The sequence below is a fragment of the Aplidium turbinatum genome, chromosome 5 (genome assembly GCF_918807975.1).
Source record: "Aplidium turbinatum chromosome 5, kaAplTurb1.1, whole genome shotgun sequence".
In the NCBI taxonomy this organism is placed as follows: Eukaryota; Metazoa; Chordata; class Ascidiacea; order Aplousobranchia; family Polyclinidae; genus Aplidium; species Aplidium turbinatum.
This window is the reverse complement of record NC_137476.1, coordinates 29,634,802-29,654,366: the sequence shown is the minus strand read 5'-3', so window position 1 is coordinate 29,654,366 and position 19,565 is coordinate 29,634,802. Positions and strand designations below refer to the sequence as shown.

General features: G+C 36.8%; 1 protein-coding gene across 1 annotated transcript in view; it reads right to left on the bottom strand.

The window, feature by feature from the left end:
• LOC145770700 (VWFA and cache domain-containing protein 1-like) overlaps window positions 1-17,936 on the bottom strand; it is a 30,300-nt gene extending 12,364 nt beyond the window's left edge. The window contains exons 1-13 of the mRNA XM_082582396.1: window positions 17,887-17,936; window positions 15,194-15,371; window positions 14,797-14,856; window positions 12,602-12,763; window positions 12,148-12,359; window positions 11,154-11,313; window positions 10,097-10,241; window positions 9,345-9,416; window positions 8,793-8,936; window positions 8,674-8,723; window positions 7,659-7,797; window positions 7,265-7,414; window positions 140-257 (exon numbers count right to left, since the gene is read on the bottom strand). Of these exons, the coding sequence (XP_082438522.1) occupies window positions 140-257; window positions 7,265-7,414; window positions 7,659-7,797; window positions 8,674-8,723; window positions 8,793-8,936; window positions 9,345-9,416; window positions 10,097-10,241; window positions 11,154-11,313; window positions 12,148-12,359; window positions 12,602-12,763; window positions 14,797-14,856; window positions 15,194-15,334 (1,553 nt within the window). The 5' untranslated portion in view covers window positions 15,335-15,371; window positions 17,887-17,936. The remainder of the gene's footprint in view (window positions 1-139; window positions 258-7,264; window positions 7,415-7,658; window positions 7,798-8,673; window positions 8,724-8,792; window positions 8,937-9,344; window positions 9,417-10,096; window positions 10,242-11,153; window positions 11,314-12,147; window positions 12,360-12,601; window positions 12,764-14,796; window positions 14,857-15,193; window positions 15,372-17,886) is intronic.
• Between the last annotated feature and the right edge of the window lie 1,629 nt (window positions 17,937-19,565).

Here is a 19,565-nt window from a genome sequence, read left to right as displayed (position 1 = left end):
AAAATTTCTAGTCACAAAATGCCAGTTTTGAAACAAAAGGTTTTAAAACTTTAAATTGTTGTTGCATGCCGCAATTCTGGTAAAAAAGTAAACTCTAAAGTTCGGCTAATAACTGTTGATACACATAGAATTCCTTAACCTTTTCATTGAATCATATATGGACGTGAATTCTGCATCTTGCTCAAAAGATGTTGCATATAAATATGTTGTATCGTGATCAGTCCTGTACGGGAACAATGGGTGGTTCATAAGAATTCCTGCACAAAGAAAAAATAACATGTCAATAGGTTACTTTACAAAAGGTCATCGGATAACACTTCTGTTCTACAAATTGTTGTATCTTGTAGGTTACTTACAGACAATTGCGTATTTATTATTATAGATATTTGATCCATTTTGTGTCGTTTGTGACAACACAATAAAAATAACAAATGCAACACAAAAGCCAGTTTGAAGCAGCGTTAAGTATGCTGTCTTCAAATCACCTGCTCTCATTTTTGTTTCTAGCACTAGTTACAACGTTCATCTGATGAAAGGGAAAGTAAAAGCAACAACAAACAGGTTGATTTATTGCTTCACTGACGTTTCGCGCACGTTTAGCCAAAAAACCAAGCTTTAAAATAATGTGTGTTTCATTTTTTTTTACTTTCAACCGCAGTTCTTATTTTGTACGTTATTCGCTCTGAGGATGCGTATTGTCATGGTGCGCGAAACGTCAGTAAAGCAATAAATCAACCTGTTTTTCATTGTTTTTACATTCACTTTCATCAGACGAACGTTACAACTAGTGCTAAAAACGATAATAGTCCTGATGAACTCTCAAACTTTTCAGTCCTCTCATTTTGTTATGAATTTAATGGCCTGCCATTTCCTAACCACGTCCTCTGAAAGGTGTTGTGTGATGTTCTATCCTAGCATTCTCAACCATACAGTCACGCAGCCAAAATCAAAAGTTCCTGATGATGCTACAATTTTGTGTTGCGCCGCAGACACCTTATAACGCATAACACCAGACACCTTATAACGCATAACACCCAGGGCCGGATTAACCATTAGGCTAATAAGGCTATAGCCTTAGGCCCTGAAAAAATGCGGCTCTCAATTTTTTTTTAAGATTAAATTTTGTAAGGCTGATAGGGATAGCCTACAGATCCAGTAGACTACAGTAAAGTTTTTGCTTATAAACGAATGACTGAGTTGAGTCAATACATGTGAAGAGCCCATTTCCAAAACCACGTAGGCACCACTTTTATCGAAATTCAGTTTAGAGCAGGGGTTTCCAACCATGGGGGTCAGAGCCGTTTTTCGGAGAGTCGCGAGGCGCTTGAAATTCTAGTGTATTCTTTCACTTCTTTTTTGCCAGAAAAAGATTAAAAACTGTGTTTTTTCCGCTATCGGCCATTCCTCTACTTGAGGTTATTATGTCGTTTAAGCTTTCAGACTTTGCAAAAGGCTTTAACTATAGGAAAGTATTCGATAATTTTCACCAAGTTCTAGTACGTTTGTTTTGTGCAGACTAATATTAACCAGTAACCACGCTAAGGTAAAAAAGCAAAGTTATGTGGAATACAATGCAAAATATAGATTTCTCAGTAGGCCTAGCGTTTCCAATGGCATTGAAAATATTAGTGTCGGCTATTTTGTTTGAAAGTTCTTTCAGCAACAGGTGCACGCATTGACAAACTTGATAGTTAAAAATATGCAGCACCAACCATCTCACTGAAACTGATTTAAATAAATCCATAAAAGATTGCAATAAATTCAACCGGTGAAAGTGCGAAAACGTAGATTATTCTCATTATTTTTTCTCCTGTTATCTAGCTAAGCTTGATAGAAAATGGAAATAACAATCGGAGGAAATGTAATAAAAGCCGTAATAACATCGCAAAAAAAACGTTTTTTGTTTCGGAAGTTTACGTTGGAACAATAAAACTAAACATAACTGGATGTCGGCATGAATCAAATTTGGTTAAAATTTGCATCAAATAACTTATGCATTTGTTGAATACTTTTATGCGGGGTCACAAGTCTATTTCCAAAACCCCTGCGGGTTTAGAGTGTCATTTAGGGTTGCCAGATGTTCACTATTTTAGTGAACAAATCACTATTTTAAGTAAATGTTTACTGTAAACTATTTTGCTAATAGTGATAGTGAACATGTTCACTATTTTGACAATTAATTTTTGTCTACAATTCTGTCAATATATTTTAGCCAATAGCTATGGATTAACCAGTGACTATCCACTTCTGCTGCTTAGAGAGTAAAAGCACATGAGTCCATAGGCGTAGCCAGGGGGGGGCGAACGGGGCCATGGCCCCCCCCCCAAATTTTCAAAGTTTGGATTCCGAAGTTGAACCCTTTGTTGAAAATATAATATAACTTGTATAAATTTATATTGTTTTCCAAGACATCTGGCTATTAACACCCCCCAGGACTTGTTTTAGACACACAGAAAGACACCAATAAATTTTGCAAATCGTAAATCGCGCAAAGTTGACGCGATTTACGCTTCTTTTAGCTAATCTGTGGAAGCAATTTCAGAATCGCTTACTCTGTAGGGTTTTTGTGTAGCTGAGTTTTTTGTGTTCTCTAATTTTAGCCGCAGTTTTTGCCCGTTTGTGTATAGATAAGAGCTACCTTTAATAAGTTAATAGCTGTTTATCTGCTAATAAGTTTCATACAAATATTACCCTGAAAGTGTTTCCAGAAAGCGTTATAATCCATTATTTAAGTGTAATTTTGCAAAAATTTTCCGGGGGAGCATGCCCCCGGACCCCCCTAGAATACGTGCGCTTTCGGCACGCTCTAACCCCCACCAGCTTTATTGCTTCCCTTGCTTAACCCACCAGGATGCGCCACTGCACATCAGGTGGCGATGTCTTAAATCAAACATTTTGTCGTTCTCTTCAATTCATCAAATATTTGGCCCCCTCAAAATTTTTTTCTGGCTACGCCACTTCATGAGTCTGGTGCTTTGAGGAAAAACCCCTAATATGCTACCCCAGTGTAATTTCGTCAAAGCCAGGCTTGGCCAGCACGAAGTCCAACAGTGGAGAGTGTACACTGTACAGCCTAGGTAGCTGACAAACTGAAAGCCACTAGCCTGAGCTACTAACAGCCTAGAAGTTTGGCCATTTAACTGTTTGTTTATAGACTGTGTAGGCCAGCTACTCAATCATGTGTGATGTGGCTAATAAGTTAAGATCATTGCTGGAAAAAGTGGACTAACTTCTTTCAGAAAGAAACTGCACCTAAACTGTTAAAATTTGTCCAGTATGCAATGTCTATCCCTGTATCTAATGCCAATGTTGAGAGAATTTTCAGTGTTATGGGTAACATATGGACAGATGAGCGAAAGTGCGAAACCGTTTAGCTGTTTATTCCGTTAAAAGTGAATTGTGTGTATTCATTAACATATCTTTTAGCTGCTTAGAATTTAAAGAACAAATTTCTGCAAACAAACCTTTCTTGAAGGCAGCAGTCGCATGAAAAGTATGTTAAGTAAACTAAGTTACATAAGCAAGTAGGAATGTTCTAATTCGCGCTTCTAATCGTGGGCCTCTTTTCTTGCCATTTTAGCATCAGTAGGTATATGCTGTGTAGGCTTCTTCTTCTTTTATTGTCGCACTTGATTCCAAGCATTGACTGCCTCGTGTATGAAAAGTTTCCAGGATTCTCTGTTGTTTGCTTTGTGTATTAGGTGTATGTTGGTGTTAGTTTTGTCGGTTTGTTGGTTTAAGTATGTTAATCTTTGTCTGCCTTGGGCACGCTTCCCTTCAATTTTGCCTGTGAGAGAGAGATGTTCTAACTTTCCTTTTCGCAGTACGTGTCCTAAAAATTGAAGTTGTTTTTCTTTGATATTTTTTAGAAGATTGTTTGTTTGTTTGACTTGATTTAAAACAGTTTGGTTGCTTTTTCTGTCAGTCCAGGAAATCCTCTGCATTTTTCGGAATGCCCACATTTCAAACCCATTTATTCTTTTATTAATTGATTTGGTAATTGTCCAGGTTTCTGAATTATATTTAAAAATTGGATAAATGTAGCACTTCAATACTCTGAATCTGGTTGCGAAAGATATGTTCTTGTTGCATAATATTGTTTTCATTTGCTGGAAAGAGGCTTTTGCTTGAGCAATACGTATATTGAACTCTTTATCATCTTTGGCGTCCCAGTTTATTGTTGTTCCAAGATATCGAAAGCTTTTTACTTGTTTTATAGTTGTGTAGGCTACACTGCAAAATACTAGCCAGCCAATTACCTGGATTCAACCTGTGAAAAGTAGAGCACCATACTTGCTAAAGAAGATCAACAAAGTAAAATTTTATTAATTTTCATCTGTGGTAGGCTATCACTTATGAACCAAATTGTTGTGTCAGACAACATCACATATTGTATTGCAACAATTTTTGCATATTATTTAGGCAATAATTCTTTGCATATTTGGGCGTGGTTGCACTCATTTAAGCGTGTGGCATGCGTTAAAGGGTGCAATTGCGCGTATTTTGGGCTTTGGCATGTGTTTGAGACAGTGGCGTAGCCAAGAAGGGGGTTTTGGGGGTTACAACCCCCCCTTTGGCACGCGTGTGACGTCACTATATTGAGAATGATGCTTTCAGTCTCTATGTCTTTAAAACAAAGTTTACCTAATTTTAAACGAAACTGCATTAAAAGAGCGAGTTTTACCAATACCAAACATTCAAACATCTCAGCCAGGAATTAGCAACAAGAAAACATAGAGACATAGCTCTATTACCGAAAAATGCCCAAGAAAACATGATCTTATCCTTTTGCTATGCCACCAGACAGCACCATTTTGCAGGAATATTTATACGCACATTTTTGTTGAAAATGCTCTCAGAATGCACCAAATTCAATGTATTTTTTCAAAATTTTCTGGGAGAGGCCCCCCAGACCCCCCGCCACTGGGTGTCGGGTTTCGTCCGCCGGCCGTCAAACCTCCCCCCCCCCTTTCACAATTCCTGGCTACGCCACTGCTTTGAGAACTTTGAGGATGCGGTCGCGCGCTTTCAAAATGTTCACTATTTTGAGGAACAAAATCTGGCAACCCTAGTGTCATTAGGTAGAGTATTATTACCATTATCCATTTCTTTCTTTCCAAAATCTTTTCTATCTGCTTCAAATTTGACACTAAAAATTGCGTTTGTTTCCCAAACAGATTACGCGTCATCATTAGCCATTTTTCTCTTATGTTTATGTTATTTTGCAGTAAATAATTTCAATTTTTCTTGTGTGTATTTTTATTACTTTTTGTAGCTTGGTTTGCAAAATTAGGCCATTCTCTAATAAACAGCCTTAGGCCTACAGTGCCCTTAATCCGGCCCTGATAACACCAGACACCTTATAACGCATAACACCAGACCAGTGCCGGTCTTTGGGATGTGCAAACCGTGCGATCGCACAGGGCCCGCAAATTAGGGGGCCCGCAATTTACTCAGAAAATGCAGTAATTTTGTCATTTTCAAAGGAAAAATTCAACAAGTGAATTCAGCAAAGGAATTCGCAACCAGAAAACATAGAGACTCAACGAATTCAACCTATTTCGTCGCCTGAATATTTCGTACCCTGAAAAGATCGAGAAAAAAAAGCGACATAGCCGAAATCGCTGATCGGAGCTGCCGCAAACATTTCAAAATTTCTCGATCTTTTCAGGGGACGAAATAAGTCGAAATTTAATTTTGTTAGACGATTTCAGGGGACGAAATAGGTTGCATCCAGAGTCCAGACTCAACATACTGTAGAGACATAGCTTTATTTCCGAAAAATGCCAAAAAAAGCATGATCTTATCCTTTTGCTATGCCACCGGACAGCACCATTTCACAGTAATATTCATACCTAAATTTTTGTTGAACATGCTCTCAGAATGTCCCAAATTCAAAGTAATTTTTCAAAATTTTCTGGAGGAGGCCCCCCAGACCCCCGCCGCTGGTTGTCGTCTTTGGCGATCACGCCGCCACCGCCGCCCCTCCCCTTTCAAAGTACCTAGCTACGCCACTGAATTGGACTATTGTCATTGAGGCCCGCAAAAGCATATTCCGCACAGGGCCCGAAAAACCCTAAGACCGGCACTGACCAGACACCTTATAACGCATAACACCAGACACCTTATAACGCAGCCAAACCACGTAAAGTTTTATGGAAAACACTTAAATTAAAAAAGAAGGAAAACACGCCTTTTCATGTACAGTATTGACCTTATTCTGGCTTAATTCCTTAAAGCTACATCAAGAACTTTTGTTTTGAATCTGATAGTTATGCCAAGAAGTGTGACACTTGGGACTAGACGAAATTGTGAACTGGCAGACAAAACGTTGCTGAAAAATGCCGGATTGGCCACAGACTTCATTCCAGCACGCAGAAAGTAAGCAATTAAAAAACATTAGTTGACACAAGTTTGAATACAAAACTCAAGATGTTTTGTTAGTTATTACTCGAACTTACTGTAATTGAATTTCTCACTTTATTGAAATGCCTATTGTCTACTCTATAAGGTGCAATTTTTGCAATTGTTTCAAAAAGCGTTCAAATACAGCTTTCAAGAATTATTTAGTCTCTTTTTTATAATTCTTTTTCATTGGCTTGACGCAATCGAAATTGCTTTTAAATTTTCTGTTGGCCTAGTGACTTGTATAAACATAGATAACACCGATCTAAAATTCTATAGAAACTTTTCTGATATTTTTAAACACATAGCTTATTTAGCAAAACAAAATGTTTTAAATTTAAACTTGGCCTACATTATTTAGATTATTACATTAACGAAGAGTTTTTTTTTTAATTGTTTGCATGATTTTGTTGTATCAGTTTTTTGACTAAGATATCAAGTTTCTTGAAAACCTTTTTCTTCACGGTTTAAACTTCTGGGCAGAAAGTCTATACTTCTACTCCCAGTTTGAAACACCTTGCATAGTAAAATAATATTGCATGTTATATAATATATGGTATAAAAACAATGAAAACTATTAATACTACAAAAAGTGCTCAATGCTAAGCAAAAAGACAAAGCAGAGCGAATTAAATCAAATATAGTTATTACTATCTGAAGCCTTTACAAATTGTTTCACCTAACGGATCATCAGAAGGTCTTAGCTATTTGAATAAGACCTTCTGATGATCCGTTAGGAGAAACAATTTGTAAAGGCTTCAGACAGTAATAACTATATTTGATTTAATAAATGGTATAATAATATACAATTTATGATATAATAATATAGGCTATGTTAAGCTATGCTTTGCAAAATTACCCGTGCCACTGATAACAAAAGAATAAGAAAATCTTTGAAAGTGAAAATTTGATGAGTCCAGAACCAAATCGCCCAATAGGAAATCTGCTGCCACAACTCCCTTCAGTTCATTGTCAACAATCACTGGCAAGCTTCCGGTTATTATTTGTCCTTGAAAAAGTAGTAAAGATAAATCAAGTAGACCTAGTTAGCTTAACAAAAAATGTTTGATGTACAAGGTTTGTGCAAAAAAAAAAATGAATAAGTTCATCAAACATATTTCCACGTTTGGCAGGACTAGTAAAAACTTCAGGCATCATATACCCTTGAAACTGACTCATGTTTTTAACAGACTTAAATTCGAGATAAATCATGATAAATCATTTGTGCATGGTTAAGAAAACACAAATCTCACCAAGTCCAAAGCTGTCTAAATATGGTGTTGTCCAAATTGGCTCAGTTACATTGCGACCTTCGGCTGCAAATTGCTTGTAATAAGAAACCATCTCGTTTCGCAGTTGTGCTTGTTTGGAAATTGGAAAAAACAGTCCTTTCTGAAAAATACAATCCGCATTGATGGACAGTCAAATTGTTACATGAAACCTATTTACATTCTTCTTCTCTCGTATTATCGCTAAATGTCAAGACACCAGTCTGTTAACCACTACCTGGTGTCAATGAAAACTACTGTAGGTCTTCCACACTATGGAAAAGTGTTCGCAGTCCTTAATTATATGCCTATCTTTTATGCCTAACCGCACTCACAGGCAGTGCTCTCTGCCAAGCCCCAACGCAACATGTCTACGTCAAGGCTTTACCACTAGCAAGCAGGTGGTAAAGCCTTGAAGAGCCAAGTCTAGAGAGTCCATGACCCTATACCACCTCTCAAATTTAATTCCGATCATTCGTCAAAGTGGCGCTATGTTTCATGCCATGCCGTATGGCACCACTGTCTACTAGGGCATCTACCAGAGACTGCCAGAAGGTCGTGTGCAGAGCGTACAAATGGCTTTCTTGATTTTAATCGTTGCTTTAGTGACTTTCGCCATGTGGTTGCGTGTATCAGTTTTGGGTTCTACGGCTTTTAACATTATTTACATAAACAGAATTACAAAGAGTGCGGCGTGTATGCGGACCAGTACCAAAAAATCCATCCCATTTTGAAAAAAGATGTGGAAAGTAATGTTCAGTCATCGTTATTACATGAGGCGTACTTATGATTCAAAACGCATCAGTGGCATTCGCTTATGTTGGCGATGACAAAATGAAGCTCTTATAATGTGCTTCGAATACACAACAGCAAAACATGATATAAAAACAATACGCGTGTCACTAAACAAACAATACACGCTATGCAGTAAATTTTCCGTTTTGATGCCATAAAAACACTTAAAACAACAAAAACTGCCAAACCAAGTCAACTTACTCACCTTATTAACATTAGGATGGAAGGTAGCGATGTCTCTCAATAAGTTGAAATCTGAGAATAGTTTCAATGTATATCAGAGTGAAGCCTTTTTTAGTGTCACAAAATTGAAACATACTTCACCTTCGCCCCCAACTCCGTACGTCATAATGATCGCTGAGTGATTGATGCTTTCACTGCTTTTGTGTAGTTTTTTTAATACAGCAAGTTTACTTTCTTCCGGGGCCCCGTCGGATATGAACAATATCACACGTTGGGTATCGCGGTCTAAAATCACGTAAACGATGATTAAGAGACTTATCAACTTGAAAGAGTCAACATACGATTTTTATTCAAATGGATTTCCCTTCGATGGAATGGACAATAAGCTTCTTTCTGTTGGGGAAAAATTTGCAAAATCTTGAAGGGGAATAGGCTGTGATGTATTCCCGCATGTTTTTCCAAGAAGTAAATTCATAAGTTTGCTTTTCTTGTACCAGTGCACATAAAAAATGTAACTATCATTAGAACCCTTGTTATAGTCTTTGTCATACAAGATTGTAAAACACACATTTACTGAAACATAAAAGTTTGGACTGAGGTTCTGACAGTAAAAAATTCACAAAAAACAACCATCTATGAAACTATTTACCACTAAAGTTAACAAAAAGATTGTACAGTAAATCGATAGCTAACCTGTAGTTGCATTGTATTGGCTATGTAATAAATGAAAGGCTCTTGAAAGTGCTCTTCCATAGCTTGTGCCTCCTAAATAGCCAATGAACTCTATTAAATTATGTTATGGTACATCTCCACGTTTAAAATGTACATATTTAATTTTTTTTTATGCATACATATTTCTATTTGAATAAGGACCTTCTGGTGATCCTCCTTTAGGTGAAACAGGCTGTCAAGGGTTTAGATAGTAATAACTATATTTGAATTAAGTATAAAGCATATTTTATCGATCAAATACAGCAGTTTCAGGTAATGTGTTAAATTCAGAAAGCACAGCCAAATCATTTACAGCAAAAATAGCACGGACAAAACAAGACAACTTGTCCGTGTCAGTTTTTGCTGTAAATATTTGCAAATACGTTTAAGACAAATAACAATTTCACTTTCAACCAAATAAAAAAAACAAAGATCTCACAAAAAATAGAAAAAATGTTTCATAAATTAATTACTTGAAGAAAAGATATAGACATAGAAGAAAAGATTGGCATCACCTGGATGAGAACAGCAAAAGACAGAATGGTGTGGAAACAAATGTGGAAGCTATCTGCCAGCAGTGGCATGACCGGCTGATGATGATGATGATGATGATGAAATTAATCTTGCCAAACTTATTGCAATTTAGGATTGAAATAAAAGTTATCTGATTGCTCAGTAAGATTTCAGCTTCACACCCTGCTTTTGCTGTTAAAATAATTAAAAAAGAGCGATACCTTTAGCTTTCATTGCATCAACAAACTTAGAAACCTCCCGTTTGTTTTGTGGTGAAGCTTGGGCTAAGTTGTAAGAAAAACACGATTCGTCTCCCTTTGCATCTACGAACATTTCTGGCATTGACGAAAATGCGACGACTGCGAACTAAAATCTTTTCATTATATCACTTGTATCAAAAGGAGCATAGTAACGTACACAGTGCGGTGTATACCAATTAACACTTAGAATGAAACTGTGTATTCATAAAGTAGGGTATATAGGTATCACGGCAAATAACTTAATTTAAATATTTCTAACTTAAAATTGAAAACACGGGCTGTCACCGCCACAAAATCAACAATATTTCCCTGAAATTCAACGAGAAGCCATTAGAGAGCAGCCATTTTTTTATGCTGCCTAAACCTTTTGTTCCATATGACAAATCAAATAGATGCTGATGGTGTTGATATGAGCTGCGCATTTTTCCTGAGAACATCATACTTGCAAGAGGAGGGTTTTAATACCTATAGTAGCAAATGGTGGTTAAGAGAAAAAATTCAAGATAGGTTTGGTGATGGTTAATGGTTATAGCACACCCATCCTTGTCTTGGAAAATACGAGTCACTGGTGCGAGTGTGAGCGTCAGAGATAAAAAGAATAGAGCAGGTATTGTGATTTTCTGGTAATAGTGTTAAAAATTAAGTACAGTCAATCAAGTTTATTTTATTCATCCAGCAGGTATAGCAAACATATCAAGGAATTAATAGCGAATTATTTCTACTAAATGAAAAGGAAACAGCAAAAAGACCACAAAGTTTCATCAAGTCAGCCACCAATAAAACAAAAAATTGTCTTTTGCGGTACAAAGATTACCTCCAAGCATATTAGCATTAGTGGCTTACAGAAATGGGTGGCTTGATGTCAAACTGCGGAGATGTCCACAAGAATACTAATAAAAAAGTATGGGGAGAAGTATGGTGGGGCGATAAAAAAACAAAAAAACACAAGAGTACTTCACTGAAATGACAAGCAAATTTAATAGAAAAAGAATATTAATTATCAGTACGGTTTCAATACCTTATCGTTAGGATTTAAAGTTGTTATCAGAGATTTGACAGCTCTTTTTGCTATTGTCAGGAGAGGAACTCCGTCATGAGGTGAACTCATTGAACCACTTTTATCGAATACTATGATAACGTGCTTTGGCGTTGGTACATTAGCTTGCACGTACCACGGCCTAGAAATACATTTACGGGTTAATAATCTTTCGCTATCTCCGCTTGCAGCAGATTGCGCATCAACATGGGTTACTTGACAGGGTTCGATGTGATTTTATGAGCCATACTGCTTCCATGCTGGCTCATGGCAGATTGAAAAAGGGTGATATGTCACCAGATTATTACCCGATTTATCCTAACTGCGTTATGCAAGAAAGAACACAATCGGTACCCTTTTTAAAGTCTTCGGTATGACCCGACCTGGAATCGAACCCAGGGCTACCAGCTACCAATTTACAGGTTAGTATAATGCATTTCGATGACAAAACGTAAATTGGTAGAGTTTTTAAAAGAAACAGCGAAAAGAACATTATGACGACATAAAATTTTTGACAATATTCACAGATAAAGAAGATTAAAAAATAAACTACTTAAATTTCGTATATATTCAAGAAAAAATGAAATAAGATAAGGATATTTCTATCCGGAAGAAAGAATAAAACCAATAAGATGAAAATGTAAAAGAAATTCTTTTTTGTTTCAAACAACACTGTTTGTGATTTTTTTTTCATAAGTTCAACCAATCAAAGTGAAACGCAGCTAAAAATGGTAGATCGATCAATGGCCTACTGTACCTCTAGGCCTACAAGTAAATAGCTATTCTACTTTATGGTATTCTTGTGAAAACACAACGTCTTATTTAAAAAAATGGCCATTATGATTTACACAATCGTTAAATTGTCTGTAGACACTAAAACAAAGCCAATAGAAAATCAATCTTCGAAAAATAAAATATTAGCCAATACTCTTCATGAGAATGTCACGATGGAAATAGACAACTTGTTATCACATACCTAAACCTACAGTCCAATTTTTGGAGTTGAGGAGAATTAGCAGCAGGATAAAATAATGTATTGCCTTCTTCACTTGCAAAATATTGCCATTTTATTGACGGTAACTTGATGAGATTGTCTTTGCCTATGCGAGTGAATGAATCAACCGACAATATCTGTGAAGAGTTTTCTCCAGCCGGCGCAGCCTGATTACAACCAGTCTCGGTGTTAACCTAAAGATTAAATAGTAAAACTTCAATACCTGAGAAGATTTCTCAGCAAAGGACACTTGCTTCACAATCTTTCTATTGTTTTAACTTGGGTGAACACACAACTCAATGAGCATATATCTTAATTACCTTTTTCCTATTAAAAAAGGTGGGTAGCTTATGAAACCAAACAAAAGTTTTGCATTTACTAGAACAAAATCAAGACATCCAACGCCAAAAGAATTTTCAGGCTTGATCTTTCTTACCTTCGTTCTAAACCTGGGGTCGTAGGTGATGTTTGACACAGAACTACAATCTACACCTGGAGAGGGTGAGAAAGATGTTGAAAGTAAATCAACAGTTCCACTTTGCAACTTCTGTATTGCTTCCACGCCCTCTTTGAACTTCTCCCCAACCGAATTAATAATCTAAAACCATTGGACCATTAAAATATGAAAGAAGCTAAGAATTCAACAGTGTCACAATCAATGTGCGAGGTCTTGCGACGGGCTGCTTGTATCTCGATCGAGCGTGCTGTTTTGATTGTAAAATTCTTATGCTATAGGTTATCATCGGTCATTATCCTGAAGTAACCTTTGATTACGAAATCTGTATTATGTAACGTGTATTCTAGGTCATTCAATTGCTACGTGCAGATCTAGAGTTTTCTTTAAACTTGCTTGTTTACGCCGCTCAGTGCAACGTGACCGAACGATGAGTTCGTGTGATGCAACATTACGTAACCTTCTCGGTGTTACTAGACCGAAACAACTTTTTATAAATAGTGGTGTAGTTTGCGTAATGATTATTATTGATGATGATTATTATGAGTTGATTATGAGAGTTGTGTTATGAGTTGTGGATTGGTAGTTGGTGCAGAAATTATTGTTGATTGAGAGTTGAAGAAATCGAATACAAGTAGATGAGAATTGGTGCTGATATAAATTGTGTTCGAAATTAGAGTTATTTGAGAAGCCGTTCGTTAAAGTCCTTCAAGAAGTTAGATTATCATTTCACTAGTAGAACCATTCGACATTTAATTGACTGCTTTTCGGTTATAACCCATTAAACTACGTCATTGAACCTTTCCAAGTCTTTTTCCTGGTAAGAGATAGAAAGAAATCGTGACAAACAGACATATACAGAAAATATATAAAAGACCAAAGAAAGAAAAAAAAAGTAAGAAAAGCAAATGAGTATTCATAAGTTCAGAACTATTATTGTAACCAGATCAGTTCTTTAAGTTATCTACTATTTATTGTTTCGAGCTTTTGCAGTCATGTAAGACCTAGTGCAGGTATATTAACTTTGCACTAATACGAGATCACAAATAGAAAGGTTTTCTTTTCTGAGAGTATTATTTTGAAATTTGTCACGTGTAAAACCGACAAGAAATTGTATTTTTTCTTGTTTTTCTCTTCCTTTCTCAAGGTAAGTTAGGCAAGTGAATGTAAAAAGCAATAAAATCGATCTGAAGAAGGAAAACGCTGTCAACAGGTCGGCAAAAAAGCTGGAGTGCAAAAGCAATTGCGGTAGGTTGACATACATCCCACCACCTTAACCGTATCTGTTACTGGCGTAGACCTTATGGTTTCGCCCTCTACTAATTCAGTAATTTCACATAGAAGCAGTGACGCTAGAAATCTGAGATTTCTTGACTTTTACTTTTTTTTCTTGCTCCAAATTTTAATCCGGAATATGTTGGTATCGGATAATTGTGAAGTTCACAATAAACCTTTTGTCCCAGCCAGTTATGAAATGCAAGAAATTTGCTGATATTCAATAGCTTGATTGACAGTTTACTATTAGCGTGCGGCTTCATTTTGTGTTAGCGCGGGCGCTAAAATTCCAGGCAGCAAAATCCGTCTTTTTACATTGATTCAACGTCGATTTTGCTGTCTGGGTAGGGAGTCGGTCTCTGACGCAATATGAGTCATTCTTTGCTGGCAGACAATAATTAGGAAGGTAATTCGTTATTTGCGCAAATTGCTTTGTAGTGCAAAAAGTGCATGGAATACTGTTTGCACAGAAACGGAAAAACAAAATTGATGAAATTCTGTGTTTAACGCGAGAAGACTTTCAAAATGAAATGTCAGCTGAAAAATTTGACCAAGAAATGGCGAAAATTGGTCTAAAACCGAGTCTTTATCACCTTTTCTACCTAAAATACACAATCACGAATATATTTTGCAAATTAAATTGATTGAAGTGATAGATAAGGCTTTTGACCAACGGCATACTTTTTCCCGGTGTTATTTGATACCGGGCAAAAGTATGCCGTTGGTCAAAAGCCTTATATATACTTTTTCCCGGTGTTATTTGACGGAGTAAATAGCAATAAGAGAGACGTAGACCTGATGGTCTTGGCCAGTAACTCTTGCCGCCAAAAGGAAGCAGTGACAGATACGGTTAAGTAATTGTAACTACAATATTAGATAAAAGCTTCTGTAAATACCCATACCGAATATAATGAATCTCTTCCAGTGTTTTCAACTTCGTAAGACAAAGAATCTAAGTAAGTCTGTAATAACATACGTGATGAGCAACATCATTAAAATCTGCTGGATTGCTCGTTTGTAACGAACAAGTCTCCATCTGTCAGCTTAAGCTGATAAAGAGTAGAAGATTTTATACACTAAGTAAGATAATCCACTATAACAGCGGGGGTTGTTTTAAAGATTTAACAAAACTAAGTTTTATTAAAAAAGCAATTAGGCCAACGCTGGTGATAGAATATATTTGCATTGTCTTTCTTTACAATAGCCGGTTCGATAAGCGGTTGTAGCCTACGAGATATTTAAACAACTTCTATGAAAGTAGGTAAACCTGGTGAAAAACTTGCTGAAGGTATTCTTTACCTGCATCTCTCCTCTCTTAAGTGACTTTTCCACCAAATCATGAGCAGTTGAAGACAGTAACTTTGTGTTTATCTTCAGTGTACTTGCTTTATAAATGAATAAAATAGTCAGTGCAGCAAGAACAATCAGATGTTTTTCCATTTTTCTTTCATAAGTTGGAATCTTGTTTCAATAAAACCTATTGCCACATAAAAAGTAATTAATAAAAATTACCCATTTTCTTTTTGTAATTGTCACTGTATAAAAAATTCCTGACAAGCTACGTCATTGGGTGGTTAACATCCATGATATATTTCCTATACTGTAAAGTCTATTGGAATTTTTTTTTCAAAAGGAATTTTATCTAAACTCTACAAGCTGACCGATTCTTATTCAGATCATACAGTAGTCATTTTCTGCGAAGTTTGCGATTAAGGCAATTACATTTAGCCCTAGCAGTGCGTCAGACATAAATGTGGTAAGTTCTAACATGTTTTCCACCACGCTCGAACCCATATTTTAAACCAGGGTTTGCCAATATGTCGACTGCCATTTTCCTTTCTCATGCACACAAAAGTTCCTCATATAGCACGGCTCCTAAAAGGCCCAATTCACCAAATATCAGATAGCCTACCTAACGTATCATTACCAGATCTGGTCAGATTCATGTTCGTGCTAATAAAGCTATGTAGGCCACCAGACAAAGCGCTTGTCTGGCTGGCAGTATAATTTAACTTAAAGTAGCATTTTTTTGGCACAAGTGAGTTTATATAGATCCAAAACACATCGGTAAAATATGCCATCCGCAGTCCACTCTATGTAACAGGGTGACCCAAAAAAAATGACACCCGTGAAAATGTCAATAAAATCAATAATGATTAACCAAATGCTTTTATATTTCAGATTCATGTAGAAGAATCATTGCCTGTAAAAATAAAAATAAAGTATTTTAGAAATGCCTTGGACAGTTGAAGAAAAGACTTTTTGTGTAGAATCTTATTTTGAGACGAAATCGATGGTGGTAGTGCAATCCCGATTAAAAAAAAAGTTTCGATGTCGTGATTGCCGGACAAAAAACTCATGTACATCTGGATCCACAAGTTCCGAGCCCACGGAAGAATCTTAAACTTAAATGCCAAGAGTAACAGAGCTACCCATTCTGGTCGGCCTAAGAGTTTTCGATCCCAGATCAATATTGATGCTGTCAGGGATTCGGTTGGTCACAGTCCAAGCAAGTCAATACGGCGCCGCAGCCAAGAACTCGCAATTCCTTGGGAGTCAATTAGAAGGATCTTAGTGCAGGATCTGCAATTGTATCTCTATAGAATACAGATTAAGCATAAACTTACTCAAAGGGATAAGGAGATGCGTGTAGTGATGTGTCGATGATTCTGTGACAAGATCGACGAGGACCCACACTATCTGGACGATGTTTGTGGTTCTCTGATGAGGCTCACTTTCTATTGTCTGGATATGTGAACTCAAAAAACAACATCTTCTGGGGAACAACACTTCCAGAGGACTGTCTGCAAAGGCCACTTCATTCCATCAAGTGCACAGCTTGGGTTGCCATCTCCAAGCATGGAATAATTGGGCCATTTTGGTTTGAAGACGAGAACCAACATTCAGTCATAATCAATACGGAGCGTTATCTAGGGATTTTCAGGAAGTTTTGGACAGCCTTGGGTAGACGTAGAGGTGTTGTGAGGGATGAACAATGGTTACAACAAGATGGAGCAACTCCTCATACTTCTAATGACTCATTGCAATGGCTACTGGAACGCTTTGGTGATCGTCTCATCAGTAGGAGGTGTGATCCTGAATGGGCCTCACACTCGCCGGACCTCACCCCCCCAGATTTTTATCTGTGGGGTTATCTCAAAGATAATGTTTACAAGGACAATCTCTAGACTATCGCTGAACTGAAGACAGCCATCAGTGCCAAAATCAGGACAATTTCTAGAGAGGAAATGTGCCAGAGTAATTGACAATTTTGCACGTCGCATCCAGGTGTGCTTGCAACGCCAAGGTGGATATTTAGAGCACATCCTTGAACGACACTAAAACGAAGATGATTTGTCAGAAAACATTGAAACTGGGTAGACATGTTAGGCAAAGTATGAACTTTATGTGTACCAAATATGGATGAAATACAAAAAAAAAAATGTGCATTTTATTGATGTATCCATGGGTGGCATTTTTTTGGGTCACCCTTTATTAAAATTTATTATCATGCAAACGTATTTTTTTGTTGTATACCGTAGGCTAATTTCTACAACAGGTAGGTTGAAGTTTTAGCAAGTTTTGTGCCACCTTTTTTCTGCAATGTAGAAAACAAAAAAATTTAGAAGTTGAACCTAGATACTGTCAGAAAAACTGACATCAAAACAAAAACTTTAAAAATGTCGATTCTTTACAAAATATATTTTGCTTTTGGTGACACCCACATTTTAAAAGCTCCAATGGGTTCGTATCCACGCTAATTGATGGAGTATTTCGAAAACTTATATTTCATCGATCAATTAGAAATAAGCGATAAACAGCATCCTAGTATCAACTAACAACTGTGTTAAAATCGGCGTCCTTAGTTGAATAATAATTTAAACTTGTGTTGTTTAATACTGCCTAATTTTAAATTTCTATTCCAAGATTTAACACTTCAAAATATTTAAGAACAATCAAATTAGACTACGGTATTACAGTATTAGTATTACCTGCAGAGTTGTAATGATTCTGATGAAACACCTGATTATCGCTGATGAATTTTATATTTATAGTGGAGACAATTATTTCAAATGTGGGACTTAAGATATAGAAAATTGCTCTGTTATGTCACACTGAGAAACATTGTTGTCAAATTTAATTTTTATCTGGCAAAAAATGTCCCAAAACAAAAAAACATCAGCAACCTTTCCAGCAAATTCATCCAAACTCATTAAAAGTTACACGACTTCACAGATATTTTTGTTTGAAAAAAAAACACAACAAATAAGGTGTATTTATAAGTTGTGTTAATGTAGACGTAGACCTACACATGATTGGGTTTAGTTGAAATTGCCAACTTTATCTCCATATTGTGCAAGATATGCTCTAAAGAAGACATCAACGGACAATGCCACTAATGCCGATGAGCTAATATTACATACAGTCAATTACATACTATATACATACTATAAAAAAAATTATGTAGATGACTGTTTAGAATCTGTGAACACCCCTGAAAAGGCCGTTCATTTGATAAACTAACTAGGGTTACAGTTGAGCAGTGGTGGGTTTCAACTCAACAAATATAACAGTAACTTCGGTTCTTCCTTCAATTCCAAAGTCTGATGGGGGAGAGAGTAGTGCGATAAATACTAACTTTGAAGAACTGTCTTGTAAAACCACTCTGGGAGTAACTTGGAACACCGAAAACAACATCTTCAAAGTCCAGGTTGATGTGGGAGAAAGGTCCATCATTTGATGTGGGATTCTATCAACAATCAGCCAAGTCTATGACCCGCTTGGGTTGGTGTAACCCTTCATTTTGCCCATGAGAAACCTGTTACAAGGTTTATGCAGCAGCAACCTTAACTGGGATGACCTATTACCACCAGATGTACAAATCAAATGGAAGGTATGGCTAAATCATTTGTCCAAGCTGCAGGAGCTATCTGTGCCTCGATGCTACAAACCCGTGGGTTTCATTCCAACAGACATTCGGTTGCATTGCTTGGTGATGCCAGACAAACTGGGTTTGAGGATGTAAGCTACAAATGATTCCAAGCAGAAGATGGTCGTGTCCACTGTTCCTTCATAATGGGGAAGTCAATGTCTTCACAGGATTGGATAAGAAAGTACTTTGCAGTCCGAGGTGGCAGCCGCTGTAGGGTTTGTGTCCATCTTGGTTTGTGGTATTCTTCGTATGGGTGGTCGTCTAAAGCGCACTTCCTTGCCATTCAATGTAAAACATCCAATTATCATGCCAACAGATCACCACATTACAAGATTGCTGATCTAACATTATCATCTGGAAGGACACAGTTGAACTCTACATGTTCTTTATAGTTTATACCATAAGAGAAAGGTATTGCATCATTTCCGAACAGTCTGCCGTTCGATTAACATAACGTTACTGCATACGATGTTGCTTTCAGCATGCTAAGGTTGGTGAACAGATTATGGCATCTCTACCAGAATTTCGTCGCACTCCCAACTATCCTCGTTTTAACTAGACAGACATTAATTACATGGGGCTGGTGTATGTCAAGTTCGGAAAAAGTACTCTAAAACGTTATATCTGTGTTATTACCTGTTTGAGCACAAGAATAATTGTAGCCTACATCTTGAAGTTTCCCATGCTATGGCAACGCTGTAAACCCTCACATGTTTACAGTGATAATGGTACCAACTT